The 22,401-nt window shown below is 44.0% G+C and overlaps 1 protein-coding gene across 3 annotated transcripts in view; it reads left to right on the forward strand.

Moving 5' to 3' along the window:
- Positions 1-657: 657 nt before the first annotated feature.
- LOC308287747 (sodium channel protein type 8 subunit alpha-like) overlaps positions 658-22,401 on the forward strand; it is a gene marked incomplete at both ends in the record, with an annotated part of 112,341 nt that continues 90,597 nt past the window's right edge. For all 3 annotated transcript variants that reach the window (XM_080728997.1, XM_080728998.1, XM_080728999.1), the window contains one exon: positions 658-948. In XM_080728997.1, coding sequence (XP_080585123.1) covers positions 658-948 — 291 coding nt within the window. The remainder of the gene's footprint in view (positions 949-22,401) is intronic.

Below are 22,401 nucleotides of genomic sequence, written 5' to 3' on the forward strand. Positions count from 1 at the left end.
ATGGTAACGGTGTGTGTTTTCACTCACTGATGAGTGAGCGTTGATGAGAAGCTTGTGTCATCATACTGTGGAGGTTGTCATTGATTATATCATCACCACCAGCTGTACCTCTTTGGTCCAATCCTTATGCTCAACACTGATTGGTTGATGCCGACCCAGTGGGGTGCAGTGATTGGTTGATCCCGTCCCAGTGGGCTGTATATAAAGGAATGTTTGTGTGAGTCAGGCCTGAGGGAGGTGGTGTGTCACCGTGACCGTAACGTGGCTTTAATAATAAATCACCCTATGTGTGCCTTGCCAAGTGGAAGCTGTGTGCGCTGGTCATCTCTTACTGTTGACGGTCACCCTTTCACCTCACACACACCTGCTATTAGACACACTAAATCTGTGTGTGGGGAAACTTTTCTTTTTTAAACACAAAATAAATCTAGAAGCTTCTAGATTTATTTTTTGTTTAAAAGGCAATGCAAAAATCTTTAAAATGACGCAGATACTTTCCTGGTTTCAATGGGTTAAAATCTGACTAGTTCTTCCACATTTGATAGTTCTTTCGATCTCTCTCTCTCTCTCTCTCTCTCTCTCTCTCATACACAGCTCTGCTGACGACGTCCGGGGTGGAAAGCAAATAAAAAGAGGAACTATCTGCATGATGAAAACATGGCCGCCCCGATAAACAACGCGCCCCCAGGACCCGCCAGCTTCAAGTACTTCACGCCAGAGTCGCTCGCCAACATCGAGAAGCGCATCTGGGATGAGCAGAACAAGCCCAAGCCCAAGCCGCGGTCGGACAGCAGCCACCGCGACACCACCGAGGAGGATGAGCCGCAGCCCAACAACGACCTGGAGCAGGGGAAGGAACTGCCCTTCCCCTACGGCGAGATCCCGCCGGGCATGACCGCCACGCCCCTGGAGGACCTGGACTCCTACTATATCGACACGCAAAAGAAAGTGAGTCTGCGGTTCCGCTCCGTCACACCGGGCGTTCATCACAATTTAACGATTTGATCAAAGTGTAACATACAGCAGGGTTCCCCAATTAGTTTTCCCCAAGGGCCAAATTATGTCTAGGGTACCAGATCGGCTGAAAACAGCCGATCTACAAGCACACAACGCCTCTCTCCGCGAGGCGTTGTGTGCTTGTAGATCTGCTGTTTTCACTACTTTTGTGCGACCGCCTTGTTTGATGAAGCAGAGCTTTACCTTGTGAAAGAACATACACATTTTGAGATACAGGTTTTCCACCCGACAATGACGATATACTAGTGTTGTTGCTGCTCTTATACCACCATTATTACTGGGGTTGGTGGGGGCCTGACAGTAGCCGCAAATGGCCCGCGGGTCGCCTATTGGGGAACCCTGACATACAGTATTTTCTTTCACTGTTTGTCGTACGAGAAGGGGTACGACCGTAGGGTGTGAGCGGTTGTCGAGATATATAATATCATTTTTAGTATGCCAATCTGTTCACTCTAGTGCTGTCCTTGAATGGTCATGTTCCGTGTACACAGACATGTTACACTCTTAAGCCACTTTTCCACTACAAGGCAGAACCAGAACTTTCCGTTACCTGAACCTATTTTTTATTGTTTTTATCTGGTTTTGTTTCCATGGCCCGATTTCAGACAAGGTTCTGGGAACCTTTTTTTAGTACTAAACTTGAGTTCAGGGAACCTATGGGGGGGCCAGCAGCGCTGCTGCTATATTCTGGGACCTTCCCGGAAAGGTCTGGTTATATGGAAATGTAAGCAGAACTTGGTCCCTGAACTTCAGAGTTCTAGAAGGTTCTGGTTCTAGTTCTGGTTTGGCCGTGTAGTGGAGCTATAGACAACATGAATGGATTAAGTAGTGATAATAAACGCTATAGGGAGTCATAACGTAGCTTCACTAGAACCACTGACACACAGAATCTCTGTCATACTGACAGTAATATAATACATAATATATGATAAAATAATAATTATAATTATAATATAACCGACTCTTTGACTGCATCAGACGGTCTCTGAAACACGTGGGTTTGGAGATTAGGTGGATCCACATGGGAACGGCAGTGACTTCCTTCTTGTGTGGATTACTTCCTTCCTGTGTGGATCTCAGACTTCAAGTGACGTCAGGTGGTCTATATTTATAGACATCTGATGCCGTCGCTGTCAGACAACAAACCTCTCTTCTCCATGATTATTATAACTTTTTGTGTTTCTGAGTGCTGCTCCTGGGTGGAGCTGAGCTCCAACATCTGACTGTGTCCGTATGTACGCCCATGTACTGAGGTTAGGGTTAAGGTTAGGCATAGGCATAGTTTTTGTGAGGTTAAGGTTAGGTTTAGGCATAGTTACACAAACGTTACTGTCACAGTGTGTCAATCACAGCGGGTCTCCTTAGAAAAGCGGTGGTATCCATATGAGTCCTCATGGTCCTTGAGGGGGTTCCAGGGGGTCCCCAGAAAAATGTGTTAGCATAGCTTCAAAAGCTGTTTGAACACATTAACTCTGTTTACATACTGTTGGCTATTTGAAACTAGCTGGCCCTCCTGGCCCCCAAACTGTGGAATAAACTCCCTGTTACACTTAGAACAGCAGACTCACTCCCTAGCTGCCGTCGTGGTCTGAAAACTCATCTCTTCAGACTCACCTCTTCAGACTCAGACCTTAGCCCATAGCACCTAATGTACAGTAGCACTTGCCTACCCTCAATGACTGTACGTGTAATTTAGATAGCATTTCTTTATATATTTATTTTTAAACTGAATAGGTGCTTGGTCTTCCTACGAGTACCATTTCTATGTATTTGATGTATTGATGTAGGGATTGTAGGCTATTACCTTGCTTATTGTAAATCGCTCTGGATTAAGAGCGTCTGCTAAATGCCTAAATTGCCGATGACACATGTTATCTTGGAACATTTAGAGAAATTTGGAATAGGCTATATTTTAACCAAATATTTTCACGTGGTGTTCCGCAGCCAAATACATAATGTACATATTTACTTGGGGGTGTCTTTGACATGGATGTGTCTTTAAACAGGGGGGGGGGGGGGGGGGGGGGTTTGGTTGTGCAACGCTGCAGGCCCTGCTGTCTCTGGAATGCAGTGCTCTCTTTACAGGCAGTGGTAAAAAGCCCCGACATGGTTGTTTTCTGCAGCGTAGATTCATGTTCTGTAGATGCACTTAAGTGTACTGTGGAGGTACTATTGGTTACTGGCAGGGCAGTGGTAGAGAGAGAAGAGGAGAGACGGCCTTTAGGACGCCTGGCCTCTCAAGTGGTCTTGCTAATTGAATCCTCTGCTGACTGAAAGTGTACTGTACGCAGCTGCATAGCTGGGTGGACTGTTTTCTGTCGATGCAGACTGTCTGCGTGCTGACAGCTGTCTGTGTGCTGATAGCAGTCTGCTGTCTGCGTGCTGATATCTGTCTGTGTGCTGATAGCGGTCTGCCTGCTTAAAGCTGTCTGCGTGCTTATAGCTGTCTATGTGCTAATAGCTGTGTGCGTGCTGATAGCTGTCTATGTGCTAATAGCTGTCTGCGTGCTTATAGCTGTCTATGTGCTAATAGCTGTCTGCGTGCTTATAGCTGTCTATGTGCTAATAGCTGTGTGCGTGCTGATAGCTGTCTGCGTGCTTATAGCTGTCTATGTGCTAATAGCTGTCTGCGTGCTTATAGCTGTCTATGTGCTAATAGCTGTGTGCGTGCTGATAGCTGTCTGCATGCTGATAGCTGTCTATGTGCTGATAGCTGTCTGCGTGCTTATAGCTGTCTGTGTGCTGATAGGTGTCTGCTGTCTGCGTGCTGATATCTGTCTGTGTGCTGATAGCGGTCTGCCTGCTTATAGCTGTCTGTGTGCTGATAGCTGTCTGCGTGCTTATAGCTGTCTGCGTGCTGATAGTTGTCTGCGTGCTTATAGCTGTCTGCGTGCTGATAGCTGTCTGCGTGCTTATAGCTGTCTGCGTGCTGATAGCTGTCTGCGTGCTTATAGCTGTCTGCGTGCTGATAGTTGTCTGCGTGCTAATAGCTGTGTGCGTGCTGATAGCTGTCTGCGTGCTTATAGCTGTCTGCATCCTGATAGCTGTCTGCGTGCTTATAGCTGTCTGCTTGCTGATAGCTGTCTGCGTGCTGATAGCTGTCTGCGTGCTTATAGCTGTCTGCGTGCTGATAGCGGTCTGCCTGCTTATAGCTGTCTGCGTGCTGATAGCTGTCTGCGTGCTGATAGCTGTCTGCGTGCTTATAGCTGTCTGCGTAATGATAGCTGTCTGCGTGCTTATAGCTGTCTGCGTGCTGATAGCTGGCGGCGTGCTGATAGCTGTCTGCGTGCTGATAGGTGTCTGCCTGCTTATAGCTGTCTGCGTGCTGATAGCTGTCTGCGTGCTTATAGCTGTCTGTGTGCTGATAGCTGTCTGCGTGCTGATAGCTGTCTGCGTGCTTATAGCTGTCTGCGTGCTTATAGCTGTCTGCGTACTGATAGCTGTCTGCGTGCTTATAGCTGTCTGCGTGCTGATAGCTGTCGTTGTGCTGATAACTGTCTGTGTGCTGATAGCTGTCCACAGCCCTTCTCGGAGACAGACCTAGAAGACAGAAATGGTAAGATATTATGATGAGCAATAGTGAGGACCAGTTATATAAAGGGTATTGACGTCTACTGACCAGTCACTCCTTAAAGGTGGAGTTCACCCACAACATTACTTATTTGATATTGATTACTTAAGACAACATTTTGATTATAGTAAATTTACCTCCATTGGTTCCAAATGTAGACCCAAATGCATTTGGGTCCCCATCCGGAATCAATGGGGGTACATTCATTGTAATCAAAATAGAAAAAAATACATTTTGGGGTGAACTACTGCTTTAAGGTCCCACCAACAAAGCTGAAGACCCGGGGAGATGTAGTGCTTAAACTGTGGAAGGAGCTGCTGAGTTTAAATCACCTTTGAAAACTCACTTGTACTCCTTGGTTCCTTAATGGATCCTTATGCGTGCACTCCTTGTTGAGTGTACAAATGAAACCAAGTGAACCCTCAGTTACATACCTGTAAGGGACCATTTGGTTCCATCTGTACACTTTCAGAGTTATGGTGGTCCCTGAAATAGAATGATCCATTGGCTGTCTGTTTTGGGTCATTGTCATGATGGAAGACCCAGCCATGGCCCATCTTCAATGCTCTTACTAAGAAAGGAGGTAGTTGCATAAAATCTTGCGATACATGGCCCCATCCATCCTCCCCTCAATACGGTGTCTTACTAATGGTAATCTTTAAGACCGTGGTCCCAGCTCTCTTCAGGTCATTGGCCAGGTCCTCCCGAGTAGTTCTGGACTGATCCCTCATCTTTCTCATGATCATTGATACCCCACGAGGTGAGATCTTGGAGCCCCAGACAGAGGGAGCTGATAGACAACTTGAGCTTCTTCCATGCTCAAATAATTGTGCTGACACTTGTTGCCTTCTCACTAAGCCGCTTGCAGTGTTGTACCCGAACGCGTTCAATGAACGATCGTTCATGAACACGTTCATATTTTGGGCGAACGTGAACTGAACGTTCTTAATTTTTGCTTGATGAACGATATTGTCGAACGTATTCATTCTGACGTCCGTGAACGGCGTTCGTCGGCCCGTTCGTGCGGCGGTCCGCGGTCATCTGTCCTCTCGTCTCTCTTTTCATTCACATGCTCCAATAGCATGCACGCGCTGCACACAGCTGCAGGCTCGCAGACCTCGCGAACGTTGATATGCGGTGCTGTCTGCAGCTGGGTGCTTCTTATCACATGAAGCACTGTGAATCTCCTCCTCATTACGTCTCGCAAGTAAAGCCTAACTATACTTTGTCGTATGATGTGTGTTGCGCGCCGAAAATAGCTGATCTGCAAGCTCACAACGCGTCGCATCCACAAGACAATGTGAGCTTGTAGATCAGCTATTTTAACCAACGCAAAAACATGCTGTGCGCGACGTCTAGAAACCTCTGCCTTCAGCCCTTCACAATAAAGGTAGACTGGGCACTGGGCACTGGGCACCTAAATATTGTGGGCATCTCAATGTTAAGTTGGATGAAATTATTGTGTGGTTCTATATGGGCTGTGTCAATAATTTTGACAAATGATAGCTTGCAGCAACATCTAAAAATAATTAATTTGAATAGCCAAAAGTATAAAAATATTGTGGTTAAAATAGAACCAAAAAGAACTAAGTTAGTTCATTTTGGGGAACCATGAACTTTAGTTCAAAATGTAGAATTATGAACTATGAAATGAACTAGTTCATTTTAGAAGTTTTGAACTTGAACTTGAACTAGTTCATTTTGAAAGTGAACTTTGCCAACACTGGCCGCTTGCCTATTGTCCTGTTGCCTATCCCAGCCTTGTGCAGGTCTAAAATGTTGTCCCAGGGTCCTTAGGTCTTGTCCTAGTGGAGAAGTTGGAGTCTGATTGATTGAGTGTGTGAACAGGGGTCTTTTATACAACTTCAAACGTGGGTCAATAGGAGGCAATTAATACAGGTAATGAGTGTAGAATAGGAGGGATTCCTAATATCACTGCGTATAGAAATTCTGGAATCTCATTGTGCAACCTGCATTTCCAAGGGGCGGATAAAAAAAATGCCTCTGGTGTTAAACCTGCCCCATATTTGCATACTGGTCCCTTATTGGGCCCTCACTACTTCGGAGGCAGGTGAAATCCAATCACAACTGAGCGGTGTCGGGCAGCAATACTTTTCTTAGATTCCGGATTGGTCTGGTTTCCAGATTAGATGACTGCATAGTTCAAAAAACATCTGTGATAAAGCGTGCTCCTTTACATGGTCTTGATAAAGTGTGCTGCACCTTTACGCCGTCTCGCGCCAGGCGGACGACAGCAGGACCCTGAGAGTGTTCAGATGGAACCTTTTCTAACTCTGGAACCATTTGTAACTCTGAGAGTGAACAAACGGAACCATTTGTAACTCTGAGAGTGAACAAACTGAACCATTTGTAACTCTGAGAGTGAACAAACGGAACCATTTGTAACTCTGAGAGTGAACAAACTGAACCATTTGTTCTCAGAGTCAGAGGAACACTCAGGACTTTACAGGAGGATCAGGTTCAAATAGTTCTAAAACAATAAAGACAGGCTTGTCTTTGTTACATTTCTAATTATAACCGTTTATGAGTCTTTTTGGACAGCCGAACAAGAGACCCTGATCTCCATTCACCTTTCTTGACCTCTTATGACCTTCTTTCTTTCTTTCTTTCTTTCTTTCTTTCTTTCTTTCTCACAAATCTACTTTGATTTTACACAAACCTGCACCTCTCTCTGCTCTATTTTAGACAGCCTTGATATGTATATTCATGATATATGAGAGTGGTGCTTATTTGGATTTAACAAACAATTCATAATGCATCTTCTAGGTCTGATAAAAACCAATTCTGCAGTTTGATGACGCTTTTCCCCGTGCACGCACACACACACATTGTGTTGCCGGAGGTTTGCAGTCACATTCAGCAGCACTGTTGTTTGGACATGCTAAGGACTGCTGGACGCTTTAATGCAGATTATTGTCAAGTCATCGTTGAAATGAGATCTATGAGAACTATACAGTGGCAGTGATGTAAAGTAACCAAGTACATTGACTCAAGTACTGTACTGTACATTTCTGAGGTATTTTTACTTTAGTAATTCCAATTTTCAGTAATTTTACTTCTACTCCACTACATCTCAGAGGCAAATATTGTAGATTTTGATTATTATTACAAAACATACCACTTCAGACCTACATGTATAGCCTGGATATATATATATGTCACGTTTTTTTTGCGTCTCAGAGAATTAGAGAAACGGAGCGCTTGCCGTGCCGCACAGGGCGGAACAAGCGGTCGCCACAACAACGTCCTCCAGGCGGAGCCACTCGATTGTCCACGACATTGCAAGCGGCGCGAAGGCCAGCGGACCTTGGTCCTGCTCTTCGCCCCCGAGCGCCGCAGGCGCGAGTGGCCGCGAAGAGCGGACCAGGGCCGCGCGGCCGGCGGAGCGCCGCGCGAGTTACGAAGCCGTGGTGAATGCAATCGAATGCAAGCCCACGATAAACGCCCTGTCCAAGTGACTACAATGGAGCTAATGGCTAAGCTAGGCTAGGCTAGGCTAGGCTAGGTTAGGCTAGGCTAGGCTAGGCTAGGCTAGTAAATAAAGAAAGAGAGTCGCAAACGAGTGACGTCAGCGCCTTCACTATTGAATGGCTGCGTCGCCATCTGGTGGTGATTAGTGTGTGGTGAACTACAAAACGAGCGCTCTTACCACAGTCTCCCTGAGTTACCCAGTTACCCTGTAACATATATATATATATATATATATATATATATATATATATATATATATATATATATATATATATGTGGCGGAGAGAGTCGCAGCCCCAGCCTGAAGCCTCAAAAGTCTAGTATCTGCCCTCGTCCCATTGGGATATCCCTTTGGTCTAGTGCAGGGGTCGGCAACCCAAAATGTTGAAAGAGCCATATTGGACCAAAAAAACCCAAAACAAATGTGTCTGGAGCCGCAAAATTTTTTAAAAGTCTTATATATTGTCGTTGTCGGGTGGAAACCTTGTATGTCCAAAACTTCGTTTTGTATTTATCATTTAAAAAATGAACTAAACTAGTGAAAACAGCCGATCTACAAGCACACAACGCCTTGCACCGCGAGGCGTTGTGTGCTTGTAGATCTGCTGTTTTCACTACTTTTGTGCGTCAGTCTTCTATGATGAAGCAGGGCTTTACTTTGCGGGGGGAAAAAACATACAAATTTGAAACTTGGAGATACAAGGTTTCTGCCCGACAGTGACGATAAAAAAATCGTTAAAACAATTCCATTTTCATACATTTTTGAAAAGCTCCAGGGAGCCACTAGGGTGGCGCTAAAGAGCCGCATGCGGCTCTAGAGCCGCGGGTTGCTGACCCCCGGTCTAGTGGTTAAGATATTGGACTTTCGCGTGGGAGACCCGGGTATATATATATATATATAGTATGAAAAAGGACTTTCTGCGTAGGGAGTACTTTCTCCATTTGGTACTTTTTTGATGCCAATACTTTTGTACTTTTCCTGAATTACAATTTGAATTCCAGACTTTAACTTGTAACGGCCCTATCAGAGTACAGTCTGCGGTGATAAGTCATCACCGCGGTGTAGTTTTCTAGCTATCACCTAAAAATGTATTACAAAGCCTAGGTGCTAACTAGAAAACTACACCGCGGTGATGACTTATCACCGCAGACTGTACTCTGAAAGGGCCATAAGGGTGCCCAAATATTCTACCTAGTGGTTTCTGCCAATGCATTTCAATGGGAATGGAGTGGGTTGATGGTCTGCTTTCAGCTTGCTGTCATTTGGTGCTATGAGGGGCAGCATTCCCCCTCCCGGCCGATAGGGGGAGTTATTGCGCTCTCTGGCTACGTTGATCAGGCGCCAGTGGCACACACGTATCTATAGATGTCAGTTGACAGCAAGGACCTCATCTTCCTTCCCCTTTTCAACTTTCTGTTGTGTGTGTGTGTGTGCGCGTGCGTGCGTGTGTGTGCGTGTAAGAGTATGCATATGCGTGAGTGTGCGTTACTGTCATTTATCAGGAAACCTGATCTTAGCACTTGTGCATGAAAGAGAGGAGGGAGGGGGGAGTTAAGATGCAGTGGTCAAAGTGGAGAAATGCAGACATGCAGTTTCCTGTCTCGCTGGAGACAGACAGACAGTTTCCTGTCTCGCTGGAGACAGACAGACAGTTTCCTGTCTCGCTGGAGACAGACAGACAGACAGTTTCCTGTCTCGCTGGAGACAGACAGACAGTTTCCTGTCTCGCTGTCCTTCATTGGTGTAACTTATCCCCGCCCCCTCTTCTGATTGGTCGATACTTGATATTTCTCCTTATGGGTGGTTTCATTGAAATCAGAGTCCTTCAAGTGTAATTTTGCAATATGTGTAATACGTGTAATAAGTGTAATAGCTGTAATAGGTGTAATAGGTGTAATAGGAGTAATAGTGTAATAAGTGTAATATGTGTAATAGTGTAATTGTCTAATAAGTGTAATAGTGTAACAGTGCAGCCAGTTTAATAGTGTAATAGCCTAGGTGTAACAGAGCAACATGTAATAGTTTAATAGTGCAATAAGTGTAATAGGTGTAATTGTCTAATAAGTGTAATAGTGTAACAGTGCAGCTAGTTTAATAGTGTAATAGCCTAGGTGTAACAGAGCAACATGTAATAGTTTAATAGTGCAATAAGTGTATTATTGTAATAGTGTAATAAGTGTAATAGGTGTAATTGTCTAATATGTGTAATAGTGCAGTCAGTTAATAGTGTAATAGCCTAGGTGTAACAGTGCAATACATGTAATAGTTTAATAGTGCAATAAGTGTATTATTGTAATAGTGTAATAAGTGTAATAGGTGTAATTGTCTAATATGTGTAATAGTGTAATAGTGCAGTCAGTTAATAGTGTAATAGCCTAGGTGTAACAGTGCAATGCATGTAATAGTTTAATAGTGCAATAAGTGTAATATTGCAATATGTGTAATAGTTGTAATAGTGTTACAAAAGGGCCCCTCTGTCTTCCTATTGGCTGGCCTTCAAACAGCTGTAACTCCAGTTCGCAGCATGGTACCGTCTCGAAACTCGGTTACTGGACTTAAACCACCAATAGGGATAAGCTGCAATTGCTGCAAAAGCCCCTCCCCCTCTATCGTCCTATTGGCCGGACTTTAAACAGCCATAACTCCAGTTCCCAACATGCTACTGGTCTCGAACTTGGTAGGTGGTCCCACAGACCGCTAACCTTATGCTAACCGCTACTGCTAACAGTTAATGCTAATGTAACTTTCGCTAATGTTAATGCCCGCTAACCGCTACTTCCACCAATGCTAATGCATTAAAAGTTGTAATGGGGTCGTTGGTGTAATAGTTCAATAAGTGTAATAAGTGCACAGACGCGCGAGGGCCCGGTCAATGCTGCTTGTAACTTTCATTATTATTGTCTCCACCAGGCCGAAAGGCATGTTTTTCACCCTCTCCGTCCGTCAGCCCGTCCATCCTTCCGTCTGTGAACAGCTAATCTCTGGCACCGTTTGCACGATGGCAGCCAAACTGTGCACGCACACTCCCTGGGTGCCAGAGCAGAACCTCTGCCCCCAATTTTTCACATGGGCCTGTTATAGCGCCACCAGGAGGCAGATTTGCGCAAAACACATTTTTGGACAGTACTCCTACAGATTTTGTCCAAAAATCACGCACATCAGTATACATTATCTCTATAGTCATGTGATCAAGACAGATCTGTCCAATATTTCATATTCCATCCTAAAGAACTAACATTGGCTTCCAAAGTTTGCAGGATTGGTCAGTTTTGAACAAAATGCCTCAAATCATGAAAGCAGCGCGCAATTTCCGTGGAATTTGGCACGCACATACCCACTAGGTCAAGGAACAAATGCCACCCTTTTCACATTGGCCTGCCTGTTATACTGCCACCAGCAGGTTGACTTTTGCTAAACACATTTCTGGAACAAAATGCCTCAAATCATGAATGCAGCATCCGATTGCCGTGAAAGGCAGAAGAAGACATGGCACCCTTTTCACATTGGCTTAATACAGTGCCACCAGGAGGCCACAATAACCTGACCTGGCAGATACCTGTGCTTCTAGTTATTATTATTTTTACAATGCTGTGTTTTCTCTTATCCTCTTTTCAATACAGTAGCAAATGACTGAAAACTAATCTTTTAACCATTCTCTACAAAGATCCTGTCTTTTTTACTGCTATTTGCATCACAATAACTTTGTTTGAGCGGTGCTAACCGCTCCTACTTCTGGCTTTGTGTGTATGTATGTATGAGTGTCCGTATGAGCACAGAACTCCATGTTTTGGAGATAACTGACGCCACATAGAACGGTCCATACAAGGAGATGTGCACGTGTGTCATGTTTGATACCATGCGAAGTGAGCACCGTATTTAATGAAAGCAACATTGCTGCCATGTGAATTTGTTCAATCTGATAAAAAAAAGGCTTCATTTGCAAAACGTTGAATGATATAGTGACTTATGAAGACTGTGGGAATATAGGATCTGTCTGTCTGTCTCTCTCTATCTCTCTCTCTCTCTCTCTCTCTCTCTCTCTTTCTCTCTCTCTCGCTCTCTCTCCAGAGTGTAGTAAATTAGAGCGAGGCTTTAGTGCTCTGTCTGAGTCCTCAGTGTGTGATGACACAGCATCCTGAGAGGAGAGGAGAGGAGAGGAGAGGAGAGGAGAGGAGAGGAGAGGAGAGGAGAGGAGAGGAGAGGGTGTGTGGATGTGTTTCTAAACGATTTTCCAAAAACGCAAATTATTTTGTACAGTATGCCCTTTTTTATTTCTTTTTTTATGACTGAATTGGGAATTTTGATTGGGAATGTATCCTCAATCCTCTCTCTCTTTCTAATTAGATTCATCCATTCACACACACATTCATTACATTCACCCATTCACATACACCGATGGCAGAGGAAACCATGCAAGGCACCAACCTGCTCATCAGGAGCAGTTAGCGGTTCAGAGTCTTCCTCAAGGACACTTGGACACTAAGGAACCTAAAATGTAGCTCTTAATCCCAGCTCATATTCCTTAATAAAGTGATAATGGCACCATCTAATGCACAATTCACTCTTTGTCAAGTCCCACCCCCTGTCGCCTTGTTACTAAGTGGGACAAAAAAGTCTTCCCTCCATCCACTCCCATTGTAAAAATGAGATTTTTCATAGCCTCATATTGCTATTTAAAGAACAAAAAGAAAAACATCTATGTGATATTAACTCTTTTACTGCTTCGGACGTTCCCGTTCGCCCCAATTTTTACGGTGGCGCGTTGCCAATACGGCTCGTTCTTTTTACCTCGTCTGATGACTGTAAGCTGAGGGGGTGTCGCGCCGCCGTGTACAGTAAAAACATCTCCCGTAATGCTGCTCTCAAAGGTCCACCGCACGTTAGCAAAAATGTCCCAAATCACTTCCTGGCTGTTTTCTGTGGATCTCTTCTAGAAAATGCATTTCTATGCTCTGAATGTATGGCAACCGGAGTGGCCCAATTCACATTAATTCTTGCATAAGGCTGCCCTCTGCCGCCAGTATGGCCAAAGTACACATTTGACCGTCCATTGTAAAATGAATTAGTTTAGAAAGAACCAATAGATAATTTTCTATAACATCGCAAAGGTAAGCTGCTTTTTGCTGGCACCAGCCCCAATAAATAAAATAATAACATCTGTCAGTAGGACAGTTAATAAAAAAGGAACAAAAAAATACAGTAGTAGTTTCCCCCCCAAAAATACATGTTTTTCTTTAAAAAAAATCCAGGCAGAGGGCAGAGAGAGTGAGAGCAGCTGCTCTAGGCTGACCTGCCCTGACCAGGAAATTGAGGAAGCATAGCCTTGCCCTCACCATAAAATGTATTTTAATTGTAATTCTGCCCATTTAAAATATATGTACCCAATCGAATATCTTAGTTACATCGATATCGTTCACGTGAACTAGTTTGTTGAAGCTTTATTCATGATAATTATCAAAATCTCTATGACCGCGCTGGGCCGTACCGCGCCGCGGCCATACCGCGCATCACCGCACCATGTCTATGCAAGGCTAGTAATCCACATAGCGATTTCTTTTCATCATTTCAACAAAATTTCACTGTGTATTCACTCCATTGTCTTCCAAAATGTTCCTATTTATCATGACAAAGCAAAAAATAAAATAAAAATAAATATACATTTATGTGAATGAAAGAAACTTTGTCCCACTGTATAACTCCACCCCTGGTAGCAAAAGAGAAGGACTTTTCTGGTTGGCCAGTCATGGACCAATCAGAAGGCAAGTGGCACTGAACGCAAACACTTGTGGTTTAAGAGTCGCCAGCATATTTAACTCATGGCGGAGTGTTCATATGTTAATTAAATGGCGCAATGCAGTGACATGCTATTATGAACCTTGACTTAAAAAAGAAATAAGGCATACCGTTTGGAGGTGGTTAGACCACATCTGGGCGCAAACAGAAATGTTTATTTGGCCACAAAGCGCGCCTCGTCAGTGGCTTCCCAACGCGGGTCCATCTGGTTGTATAAGGACACAGCAGATTGATTCAGCCACATCTCGGTCAATCCTGTTTTTTTATTTTTTTATTTCCACATAATTATTCCTTGGTAAGTGTACATTCTTGTTCTGTACTAGCCGTGACTGATCAAGCGAGATCAAGCTAATACGCGACTTAGTGGGGCTTTCTTATCCATGGATGCTTGTGACCATCAGGCCGATGTTTTGTTTTCACTTGCTATCTTTTGTATAGCCTGGTTCCAGCCCATAGACCCTGCCCACTCTCAGAGTGGACCGTTTCTCTGGTCTGGAGCTGAGTAAATGAATCGGCAGTTTAGCAACCCAAAAATTGCGGTTTTCCAATGAGCTCAGGGGGTGGAGGTGGGTCTAACAAATATTCAATCCCTGCAGCAGTAGAAATAATTCAAACAAAGTTCACACACACCAGGCAGGCTTTCACCTAGCTGTTAATGTTGATTACATGATATGTTCGCAGTTCTGTGTGGAAGCAGTCACTGGCACAGACACACGCACACACACACACACACACGCCGCGACCGTGCGTCACTATCATGATGCGTCGCGATCATGATGCGTCGCGATCACGGTGCGTCGCGATCACAGTGCGTCGCGATCACTCGCACACGCGCCGTGCGCACGCTCGCACAAAAGTCCCTCCCCCGTAAATCGTTCATACGGGGCACAGTGTCAGACTAAAGCGTCAGCTGAGTCTGAAATCAGGCTAATCTTTTGTACACAATACAGTCACGGCTAGTACTGGAAAGGAAAGTTGGCATCCAAATGAGTATGGGAAAAATCGCCTTAGAATTGACCGAGATGTGGCTTCAAATGGATCCGTACCTCCTGTATGCTCGGGAGCATGTCGCTGTTACTACATGCCTAACCCTAACCCTCTTTTCGACACCTGACTCTAACCCTCACCCTAACCCTAACCTCTGTGAGTCGCTAACCCTCCAGTCGAAATGATGGTCGTTCGAAAGAGCGCGATTTCCCCGTATGCTCTACAAATCCATTTTGACCACTTGTCCACTCTTGGCATATCTCGGTCAATTCTGAACCGATTTTTTAAATAAAAAAAGATCCCCATATTACTTGGGAAACCTACCTTCCTACCAGCCGTGACAAAAACAAAAACAACACTCCAGTTTCATCCATTCACCAGTGGTCCGCAGACCTCCAGGGATCTTTGAGGGGGTTCCTGGTGGTCCAGCTAAATGACGGAGAGTTGGTAACCAAATGGACTCTTGTTAGATCTTTAACTCCTGAGAGCATAAAATGAAACCAAATGGACCCGCGTAATGTTGGGACATTACACAACACTTGAATCATTGTGATTTCCCTATAATCTTTCAATGCCTTTCCACAAAACCCTGTTTGATAAACATGCCAACACGTTACTGCGTATAGAGGATGTGAAAGTATTGTAATCGGTTCAATATTCTGTGCGAAGGTTTTCATTGTTGTCCTTCCATTGTGTGGAGAGGCGGAGAGATGTTTGTTGTTGTTGTCATTTGTCCTTTAGAGAAGCTCTTAAGGCTTTTAAAGGGAATATGACAGCCGAAATGCTGATTTGTTTGATTAAATTAATGCCCAAACACGCCCATGACTTATTCAGGGCCTTTTGCGCCTTCCTGTAGTGTGCAAAATACCACACTCATAACAGCAAAATGGCAATTGGTCACGCCTCCATCTCTTAATGTAAAAGAGGGAATTTCCTCTTATTGTACTACTGTTGTATCCCTATGGGGGGTTTTGCTTAAAGTTCCCTGATTTTGCATAGCAAGCATGCGTGAACAAAATTCAGGGAACATCTCCGAACGCGGAGCCCTTTAACACACTCGCATGACTGAGCCTGATTTGGGGATTTTGAGGTGGAATGGGTTTGCTCAGAAATGTGCCCTTTCATGACTTTTCCTTAACTTCTTGCCTGCGGGTCGACTTTTAAAACGACATTCTAACTAGGAGACTCTCTGCTGATCAACTTTTAAGTCGATCTGCAATTTTTTAGCAATTTATTGGATATTTTTTGCTGAATAAATGGTCTTGCCTACCTTGTACGATGGTATCGAGTGACCGTGTAAAGTAAGGATTGGTTCATGACGTCACCGCTAGCTCAGGCCTCCTCTTTGTAAAATCGCCTATGCTAGCCGTTGGTTTCAATACACACTAAAATAAATAACGCAGCGTCATTACGTCGGATTTTGACCCGGTTTGAAGTGTCTGTGGCGTGGATACGTGTCCCAGCCGATGGGCCATCATAATATTTACACCATCAAACGCGCGTGTGGCGCAAACGGTCCCACGCTAATGGTTAGCTCCAGGCCAATGTTAACGGACGCAGTAGGCCAACTATGGCCACGTGATCACTCCATCCTTGAAAAGCATAGATAGCATAGATACGAAAAGCTTATTGTTATCGAAGTCAGAGTTTAGACCGCAATGGAGGCGCGCAGTCTCAAGCGAATTTGAGCCATGTAAGGCCTCGCCCAGGGAGCTAAAGCGAGCAAGTCGCCGGGCCGAGCGCTGCGAAGTTCACTGAATTGCATCCCAATAGGGACAGAATAGTCAATAATTGTTGGGATGGGGGCTGCTTTTGCCCCAACTGAAACTCAAAGTCACTACTGGCCAATCACAGCCCGTCTATTCCGGGACTTCCCAACCTGTTCCAGCGTAGTAGCTCCCGTGCGCACGCAAACACGCACGCATACACAAAATGAGCAAACACTCTAGTCTGGCTTGCATTGCCCTCTAGTGTTGATTACGCAGAAATGCACAGGTGTGTTGTTTACACAAAATTACACACCAGTCACAATCAAAGTGAATTGATCACAATATGATAGGGGGAGTAGGTGGTGGTGGGCGGGGGTGAGGGGGGGGCTGATTTTGAATCATTTTCTAACACAGTCCTTCTCCTTTCTGACTGGGATCCGTGGATCACATGACTGTGGGTGTTTGTGAACCATGCAGTGGTCTAATACTCCCCCCATCCTTCCCCCTGTGTGAGTGAGTGAGTCTCTCTCTCTCTCTCTCTCTCTCTCTCTCTGCTGCATGCCTACCCCTCCCTCCCCTCTGTCTGCTCATCTACTCTCAGGTTTGGCTCTCTCCCCTCTGCAGCTCTGGAGCTTTCCTCTTCTGCATTAAACTCTCTCTCTCTCTCTCTCTCTCTCTCTCTCTCTCTCTCTCCCCCCCCCCCCCCCTCTCTTGCTCCCCCTTCCGCTTTCTCTCCATATTCTTTTCTTTCTCGCTCTTTAGCTCTCTCTCTCTCTCTCTCTCTTATACTGCTGTCCTGTATCCCTGCATGCCCCCCTCTCTCTCTCCCTCTCTCTCTCGCGCACACGCACGCACGCACGCACACACACGCTCGCACACACACACACACACACACGCACGCACGCACGCACGCACGCACGCACGCACGCACGCACGCACGCACGCACGCACGCACGCACACACACACAGGCTGCTCCCTGCAGCTGCTGTGGGCAGCCTGACTCGTGCATATGAGCCCGTTTCCTGTTTTCTCTACAGAGAGAGTTCCTCCGTACTGTACTGTAGGAAGGAACTCTCATTTCAACAGCGGCTTTGCAGCAGATCAGTGGTTCTGTGAGAGCAGAGGAAGACGCTGCGTCTGCACCGTCTGGGACGCTCCTCGTGCTGCATAGAGCTCACTACATTATAGTGTCCATATATTCATTGTATTCACTACATTATAGGGACCATATATTCATTGTATTCACTACATTATAGTGACCATATATTCATTGTATTCACTACATTATAGTCACAATATATTCATAGTATTCACTACATTATAGTGACAATATATTCATAGTATTCACTACATTATAGTGACCATATATTCATAGTGTTCACTACATTATAGTGACCATTTATTCATAGTTTTCACTACATTATAGTGACCATATATTCATAGTATTCATACACTACATTATAGTGACCATACATTCATAGTATTCATACACTACATTATAGTGACCATATATTCATGGTATTCACTACATTATAGTGACCATACATTCATAGTATTCATACACTACATTATAGTGACCATATATTCATGGTATTCACTACATTATAGTGACCATATATGCATATTGTTCACTATAGGCTACGATATAGTGACCATATATATTCATAGTATTCACTACATTATAGTGACCATATATTCATAGTATTCACTACATTATAGTGACCATATATATTCATAGTATTCACTACATTATAGTGACCATATATATTCATAGTATTCACTACATTATAGTGACCATATATTCATAGTATTCACTACATTATAGTGACCATATATTCATAGTATTCACTACATTATAGTGGCCATTTATTCATAGTATTCGCTACATTATAGGGACCATATATTCATTGTATTCACTACATTATCGTCCAACCAAATCCCTAGATATTTGTAGTGGGGGACTCGTTCAATAGGGGTGCCATTAGTGGTGCAAAGGTGAGGATCATTTTCATTAAAAGCTCTTCCCTTTGTGAACAACATAAATTTGGTCTTATCAGCATTTAAAACTAATTTTATATCCAGCAGTGATTTCTGGAAAACATCAAAGGCAAGTTGTAGCATATATATCCTACGTGGTTGTCCTAGAGTTTAACCGCTTATAAAGCGCAGCATCCTTCCTTATCGCAGGGAAAGCCATTGCAGAAAATAGAAGATCGACAAGCTCGCGACGCGCCACGTAAGACCACCTATTTTCAGCGAAAGGTTTCTCCCCGCAATAACAGGAAAAAACTGAAAAGGCCACTAGTATGGAGCTCTGAGGGACTCCATGTCAATCATGTAGGGTTTAGGTGTTAAAATGTTTCTAAAATAATGATAAAGACAGGGAGGCTGGCGATATGCTGGCCGTCCTGAGCAGTACGCTTCAGGAGGCAGAGGCAAGGTGGCATCATCCCCCTGTGTCCTACCATTACAGGGTGGCATCCCCCTCTGTCCTACCATGACAGGGTCGCATCCCCCTGTGTCCTACCATGACAGGGTCGCATCCCCCCAGGGACGTGCTGGCCATTGGGAAAAGCGGGACAATTCTCCAACGGTCGGTTCATTCCGCGCAGGCCGGTCCAGGCCGGCCATTAGGAAAAAAATCAAAATAAAATGTCGGCCTTCGTTCCATTTTGGGGGCTGGGCGGCCAACAAAGTAAATTGTCACTGTCGGGCAGAAACCTTGTATCTCCAAGTTTCAAATTTTACATTTTTTCGCAAAGCAAAGCCCTGCTTCATCATACAAGGCCGTAGCACAAAAGTAGTGAAAACAGCAGATCTACAAGCACACAACGCCTCGTGGTGCGAGGCGTTGTGTGCTTGTAGATCGGCTGTTTTCACTAGTTTAAATCATTTTTAAAATGATAAATACGGTTTTGGACATACAAGGTTTCCACTCGACAACGACGAAATATAACTCATGTACAGTAATTGGCCCACTGGCGTGTCACTTGTCATGATCTGAAATGGCAAATCTTTGAGTAGCAGCAGTGCTATAGAGAGAGATCTCTCTCTATAGCGCGCAATGAGGGCCTCTCCAACTCTTTTTCCCGGGCTGAATCAGGGGCCCAGCATGTTCCTGCATCCCCCTCTGTCCTACCATGACAGGGTGCCCGTGTTGAGTCTCCTATAGGTGCCTCCTCCTATCTGCAGCCAGGCTGTCACTGTGGGCTCACCCACTGTCACGGGGGTGCCACCACCCACTGTCACGGTGGTGCCACCCTGTGCCCATGTTGGAGGCACTCGGCAGATTTCTTTACTCTCGGGGCAAAGCTGATTGAAACCCTGCCTGAACACAGTTTGCAACAACTGAACAGCTTTTGTTCAGTGTCCCCACCTCTGCAGCTTTTTTAGTAAACAGAAAATATGTTATACAGACAAATTATCACACAAAACACAAAAGGTAATATGATCTTTGTGTTCCGTTTTGATGACATTTGTAGGAGTTTGAACAATTTGAACAAACACTCCATAGCAATGATTACTATCACAATATAATTGTGGGCTCGCCTGGAAGGCGAGCACACGTATGTTATCTTCATTATTTATTTGTTTCTATACTAGTCAGTATCCTCAAAACTTTGGCGCGATTCATCTCCTAAACGCTTACACCTTTCAACACCATTCAAATTTGTATGTGTTCAGCTTACTGAGGACAAGTGTGCGTGTATTTTTCTTTTTGAAATGTTTTGTAGTATAATTATAAAAAAATAAAAATGTTTAACTTTAAGCACCCAATGCATTTCCAATGGGTTTAGTGAGTGGGGACAGCGTGAGACAGAGGAAAGGGACCCATGTTTATATTAAGGCGCTGTGGCTGCAATATTCACACTTCAGATATGCTATTTATATCAATGCGTTCACACAGGTCTGCTCTCTGATTTGATCCAAATATCTAAGCTGTGTGATGTATAAAACTATAGTTATAGTTAAAACTATAAATAAATGTCCCTCTCCACTCTACTGATTACACAGCTGTGATCAAGAATCAAGTCCGGGCGATGGGATGTAAATCCCATAGCCATATATCCTAGAGCCCGCAGGGACAGTCAGCCATATTAGTGGTTGTTGTTGGTTGTCAGGGAGATATCAAAACCAATGCATTTCCAAGTCAGATCCACAAACACAATAAAAGCCATGCTCCACTCCTCAGTCTGGAGTGGCCACATAGAAGAACGCCTTGGTTATAGACATAGTGGAGGACAGATGTGATCTGGGATTGTTAGCCTACAGTATATGCACTCAATATACTCCACTACAGTTGGAGTCCATTTGACAGTTGCTGGTTCCCAAACACAGAATCAAAAATGTAGATCTAGAACACATAGAATATGTACAGTACAGTAAGGTTCAGTAGAGTACAGTAAAAGTACAGTAAGGTTCAGTAGAGTACAGTAAAGTACAGTAAGGTACAGAAAGGTACAGTAGAGTACAGTACAGTAAGGTACAGTAAAGTACAATACAGTACAGTAAGGTACAGTAGAGTACAGTAAAGTACAGTAGAGTACAGTAAGGTACAGTAGAGTACAGTAAAGTACAGTATAGTAAGGTACAGTAGAGTACAGTACAGTAAGGTACAGTACGGCACAGTAGAGTACAGTACAGTATAGTACAGTAAGGTACAGTAGAGTACAGTAAAGTACAGTACAGTAAGGTACAGTACAGTAAGGTACAGTAGAGTACAGTAAAGTACAGTAAGGTACAGTACAGTAGAGTGGAGTAAAGTACAGTACAGTAAGGTACAGTAAGTTACAGTAGAGTACAGTAAAGTACAGTAAGGTACAGCAGAGTACAGTAAAGTACAGTACTGTAAGGTACAGTACAGTACAGTAGTGTACAGTAAAGTACAGTAACGTACAGCACAGTAAGGTACAGCAAGATACAGTAGTGTACAGTAAAGTACAGTACAGTAAGGTACAGTAAAGTACAATACAGTACAGTAAGGTACAGTAGAGTACAGTAAAGTACAGTAGAGTACACATAGGCGATTCTAGCCTCTTCCAGCAGGGGGTGCACGACCTCTATTACCTCATGCACGCGCGCGCAGCGCGCGTGCACGACGTTTTGCGGAAAAATTGCGGATATTAGCGGTTTTGTAATGTTGTTTTAGCGGATTTCTGCAGTTAATTTTGTACCCAAATGTAACACAATATAAACAAAAAAAAGTGTAAAACAGGTTCTTCTTTTTCTAGACACCATATGTCTATCTATAGGATTTATTTACTTATTTTGCAGACAGAGGCAGCACAGCCAGGACATATAAAGCCAAACATCAAGTTAATCATCATTCATCAAGCAATCAAGCAGTCATTTACAGTGTCAAATAAGCATTTCACAAAAACAAATAGTAGACACATCCTTATTACACAATGAACTGCAGCCTCCGGGTTTTGCACTTGCAAACCTTTCAATTATTTTCTGCACTTTAATTTCGTGTATTTTCTCAATCTGTAAAATGCCTATATCTGACACTCTTTTATCAGTCATGGTTGTCCGTAAATACGTTTTTAGTTGTCTCAAAGTAGAGAAACTGCGCTCAGCTGAAGCACTCGTAACTGGTATGGTGAGGTACAGTGTGTAGACGTGTTTTAATGTACCAAATGAATCAGAATTATGCATTCCCTTCTCTTGAAAAAAAGCAAGTTTCTTTTCAAACAGTGTCGTGTCCTCCATTTCTTTTTTTTGCGCACATTCTCTTCAATATAACGAAACAGTTGAAAAAAGGGAACATAATAGAATGCACTTGGAGGGAGTACAACAGCATTGTGTAAACAGAGATGTGTCTTTATGT

The sequence above is a fragment of the Nannobrachium achirus genome, assembly GCF_963921795.1.
Source record: "Nannobrachium achirus genome assembly, chromosome: 6".
Lineage (NCBI taxonomy): Eukaryota > Metazoa > Chordata > Actinopteri > Myctophiformes > Myctophidae > Nannobrachium > Nannobrachium achirus.